Source organism: Sipha flava, unplaced genomic scaffold (genome assembly GCF_003268045.1).
Source record: "Sipha flava isolate LNK unplaced genomic scaffold, YSA_version1 426_pilon_pilon, whole genome shotgun sequence".
In the NCBI taxonomy this organism is placed as follows: domain Eukaryota; kingdom Metazoa; phylum Arthropoda; class Insecta; order Hemiptera; family Aphididae; genus Sipha; species Sipha flava.
The window spans coordinates 1,215-6,656 of record NW_020273157.1 but is presented as its reverse complement, the minus strand read 5'-3'; the positions used below and the strand labels follow the sequence as shown (position 1 = coordinate 6,656).

The window sequence follows — 5,442 nt, the reverse complement described above, 5'->3', positions numbered from 1 at the left end:
CATAACATGATACATCATTTCTAACACATTTACTAAGCAGTGTTTTTGAAGAGTGAATTTTTACTTCTTCAACATTTTCCTAAAAATTAGGATTAATAAGCAATTAGGAAATTAGCAATAATAAATAACTAAGATAAAATCATTCAAATGATTCAATTGAAATTAAGGTAATAAGAAAAACATTAGAACAGTATATTACAAAAAAGGAAGCATTAAAATAGCTATAGGTATACTTAAATTGCATTACAAAGCAGCTTATTTATTTACTTAGTTAATTTTTATTTTATAAAATATTTTAAAAACCCATGCAGCCATGCTAATCTTACCATCATAGATGATTTGGACCTTAGTCAGAGTTAATGATAATTTTTAAAACATAAACTCACAAACGCCTTTTTGACAGTTGATTATTGATTAAGTTTTTACACATATTTTCTAAACAAATAACTTAAAAAGATATTTGTAATTGTAATATTTATATTTCTGAATTTACCTATGTACAATGTACCTACTAAATATTAAGTGAAAATTAGTATTTTAAAATTTGTGTTCGAGTAGCCAGTAGGTACTTACCAAAATTAGGTTTTGTGACTCTATAGTCTCACTTTGTGGTAAAGGTGATGGGTCACTATTTGATTCTAAAGTATCAGCAGATGGTTTGGTTTTTTTTGAAAAAAAACTCAATATTGAGGTATTTTTTCGTTTAGCACTCATTTTTTTTATAAATTGTGGCTGAATGCCTGAATCCTGAACACCAAACTACACGAGAAAGAACATCAAGAAACCGTTGGTTGATTTGATAATTGATTATTATTCGTACTACCACTTTATTATGTGCTACCACTACTACCTAGTACCTACGATAAAATTAATGATAACTGATAAGTGATAACACTATTTAGAACCGTTCTAAATAGAACGTTTCATAACGTCCCGCACTTCAGATGAAAACATCAATAACACTGCAGCTATGCTTTCTCGATTTTATACTACAGTGATAATTTAGAGTCGTCTAGTTGTTTATTAAAGACATGATTAAAAAATTAAAGACCATAGTCTATAGATAATAGACATATTATTTAAGTGTTTGACAAATAAATAAATTTTAAGATGAGAAAGAAATTTCGGGGGGGGTTAAAACCCTATAACCCTACCCCTGCGTACGCCAATGTTTACAACTAAGGAGAAAAGAGAAAAATGTAAGGAAATGGTTTAAGTAACTTGTAAATTAAAAGCTTGGATAAAGTTGAATCAGTGCATTTCTTAGTCAGGTTTATTTTTGTTGCAAATATATATATATAATATATTCTTACTATTATGGTGTAATAGTTTTAATTTTGAGCTTGTCGTTTTTTTGATTTTTAAAAGTTTTTTTGGGGATTAAGTTATACAGAAGATTTATTATTTTAACTCTTTTCATTCAAGGGGTTAATCTTATCAATTAAACCCTATGTAGTATTTACTTTAACTTATAGTAGGCACAATTAAAAAAATACAAAAATTCAATATGTCAATTTTGTTAACACATTAACTGTGTGTCATGTTGTCTCTAGCTGACTTCCTAAACTCACGCTTCTTTAGATCCCCCCCTGTTTGTTGCAAAGTCCATTCTCGTTAATAATCATATCCATTGGATATGGCATTTTATCACGTTGATCGATTCACTGTTGTTCGCATTGAATGGCGTATCCATTGTGCTCTGCAGCCTACACAACGTCAAGAAAGCGGCTGCTGTAGTGAAACCAAGCGTCAATATCTTAATGTGTGGTCGGACAGCAACCAGGTCATGATATTTTTGCCTCAAAGCATTGATTATATAATAAAATAAAATTATCATTGTCGCAAAGTGTTTGACGAGTGTAATAAACACACTATATTACGCTATAGTTACGTACTTCCATTGATTATAAATACTAGTATTTATGTATAATCAATGGTAATATGAATCACACCATAATGAACTAATTAGATATTTATTTGCGTAGGGCTTGTACGGTTTTTCATATTAAAAAGCATTATGTTTTTTTTGTTGGTAATTTTTTTCAACTGAATATATTTTTTTTTTTAAATACGAGCTTGGGTGGGGCCTTGACCTCTAGCCCCTCCCCTTGGAACTGCCTCTGATTTATACTGTTCTAATCATCACAATTATAAAAAAAAAAATAAAGTAATGAGAAGGAATGTTGTCTAGTTGGTTTTGTGAACAAGTCATTTTATAAATTTCTCAACAGTTTTCAAAATAATTGCGAAAAACTGACAAACATTTTTAAAAGTATGATACAACTTATGGCATACAGGTTTTCAACAAAATCAAATTTATACAATGTTTTTTTAATTTTTTTGTTTAAATTGTGGCCTGTTAAAATTATTTTTTGTTTATACGTATATACGCACTATATATACGTTAAAATTCATAGATTCTACCCTAAGACTATAGCACATATTTAGGAATTAAAATAATACTTTAAAATGTACTATATTCAGTATAATTTTTATAATATACATAATCACCAAATATGTATCAATAAATATAGACATGTTCCTATTTTTAAAAAATTAACTTCATGCTAGTATTAGTCAACTTGAATTAGTTTCAAGTCGAATAAGGGTTGTTCAAAATGTTGTTCAAAATCAAATAATTTGCTGAATTGTTTACAAGTATATTTGTCAATAATTGGTTCTGTTCAATAACACCGTTATTTAGTAAACATAAACACTTTTTTACAATTTTTTAGTTCAAACGAGAAATGAAACTAAAATATAAAAAATTTTCAATATGACCAAAATGTAGAATTATAATGATTTTTGCCCGGTCTAATGAAAAAAAAAAATGCTTTATTAACAGCCGTTAGAGTTGGCCGCTTTTGCAGCCGCAATTTGTCGTCGACGACAGCGACGATTTTTGCAATTCGGTCGATTACACAATCTACGATTTGGATTTGCCGTTGGTGCAGCGGTTATCGTTGGTGATGCGGCGGTTGTTACGGGTGGTGCGGTGGTTATCGCTGGTGGTGTAGCGGTTATCCATTCAATAGCCATTGGTGCTTTTAAAATGTTCGTTACGGCTGCGGCAACGGTGGTGTTGGTGGTTGTCGGCTGAATCGTTTTTTGAAAAACGATTGAAAGTGGCCAATAGTCCACCGTTATCGCCGGCAGCAGTTGTTTGTATAGCTCTAAATTACCAGCGGTCGTCCGAGTAATCCTCACTTTGCGGTAGGACCGTTGGTATTGGTTGTGATACGAAAATCGTCCCTTGACCTGGTATGTGATGACGGCCGTTTCTATTTCATCATCCACTTGATCCTCGACTTTATTCCGAATGGCTAGTGGTTTCCATTCAATAGCTAGTGGTGTTTTTAAGATATTCGTTGCGGCTGCTGCAACGATGGTCTCGGTGGTTGTCGGCTGAATCGTTTTTTGAAAAACGATTGAAAGTGGCCAATAGTCCACCGTTATCGCCGGCAGCAGTTGTTTGTACAGCTCTAAATTACCAGCGGTCGTCCGAGTAATCCTCACTTTGCGGTAGGACCGTTGGTATTGGTTGTGATACGAAAATCGTCCCTTGACCTGGTATGTGATGACGGCCGTTTCTATCTCATCATCCACTTGATCCTCGTCTTTATCCCGAATGGCTAGTGGTTTCCATTCAATAGCTAGTGGTGTTTTTAAGATATTCGTTGCGGCTGCTGCAACGATGGTCTCGGTGGTTGTCGGCTGAATCGTTTTTTGAAAAACGATTGGAAGTGGCCAACAATTCACCGTGACCACCGGCAACAGTCTTCTGTACAATTCTAAATCATCAGTGGCCGCCCAAGTAATTTTCATTTTACGGTAGGGTAGTTGGCAGTGGTACTGTTTCGAAAACCGTCCGACGACTGGATCTATGGTGACGACGGACTGTTCGACCTTTTCTATTTTAACGTCCACTCGGACCAACACGCCTTCGTCTGGAATGGCTTTTGCGAAAAGCACAGCATTTTTCAACTTTGGCCATTTCACTTGTGTAACTGCTGTCAGCCCAACATTTTCTGTTTCAGAATCTACGGTCGGGTGAACGGTCAACGGCCGCACGTCCGGCGTAACGGTCCGCGCGTCACCGGAGTTTTTCGTTTCGGGCGACTCGACCAGGTGAGCGATCGCCGGCGCCGAATTCGACGAGGCGTTCAACAGCGATTGGTCGTTCAGTTCCAGGGTACCACCAGTTGTCCGGCCGTGACTCGCTTTGCGGTGGAACCGTCGGCAAGGGTGCTTCAAAAATTTCCTGACGGCCTGGGCTATCCTGACGAACGAATTATCTCCACTTGCGTTCACGGAAGCTGTGGATTCGACCGTGCACGGTTCTACCGCGCGTTCATCGACTTCGCCTTCGACTGGCCGACACCGACGGTGCCAAACTTTCATGCAATCTGCAAGAGAACAGAAATCAAAAACTGTTAGTTTAATTGGTATAAAAACTTTGAGCACGTGCGGTAACAACCGTGCATACTTACGGATGCAACCCAGAGCCTTTGACCATGGCCACTTTAACTGTTTGCATTTACAGCATTTGCGAGTCCATTTCAATGTTCTGACCAGAACGTGTTCGCATGGTTTTCTAAAAAATGAAAACACGAAAACGGTATTCCGTTAGATTAAATAACTACTACAGATCATTGTGATTACGGTGTATAAACATAACTGAGGCGCGTTCTTGTGAACGCAGTATTTGTATTCATTTTGAATGATTTTTAATTACAATTTATTTTTGTTTAAAAATAAATTTTGTACGAAACTATAATTACTCGGTATTCCTATTAGAAGTACGATTATTTTAAGTTTCCCATAAGGGATAGAACTTATAGAAAACTGAAAATAAAATAATTAATAGTCCAGTACTATTATCTAGTTGATGAAAATATAATACAACAATACGGATATTTTATTCAACATTATAAGATTAAAAGTAGTAGAAAAATTCATTTTATATGACATTGCCGACGTTTGGCGACCTGGAATGGTGGCGTGGCAGTCAGCAACGGATTAGTTATTATTGTTTTGTACGGTATGTTGTAAATTATTATTGTATACCATTATTTTTGGTCTGTACTTTAATACGGTAGTCATAGTGAATTGTTTTATGCGATTTCTATTTTGTGACTTTTTTGTGTGGTGTTATGTTAGACTGCCTGTATTTAGTGGCGTCTCAAGCCACCTAGAGGCCCTGTGTGGCACGTTATTTGCGAGGTTTCTACTACTATATTAGAGTTATGCATTTTTTTTTTTAATTAGGTGCAAAATTATGCATTTTTAATGCTTTTTAGAGCAGATTTTCATCATTAGGTACCCCTATTTAACGACTATAGATTGCAAATACAATCTATAATGCAACACAGTTTTATTTTATTCAAAGAGTGGTTTGTTTTTTTCGTGTATATAATTAATTAATTTAAATAAAATATCTAT

General features: G+C 35.0%; 1 protein-coding gene across 1 annotated transcript; it reads right to left on the bottom strand.

The window, feature by feature from the left end:
* Positions 1–2,549: 2,549 nt before the first annotated feature.
* Positions 2,550–4,594, bottom strand: LOC112689066 (the record flags this gene model as incomplete). Its single annotated transcript, XM_025562570.1, has 2 exons — positions 2,550–4,406; positions 4,491–4,594. Coding segments are annotated over 2 exons (1,672 nt in total), but the record flags the coding sequence as incomplete, so codon positions are not given.
* Between the last annotated feature and the right edge of the window lie 848 nt (positions 4,595–5,442).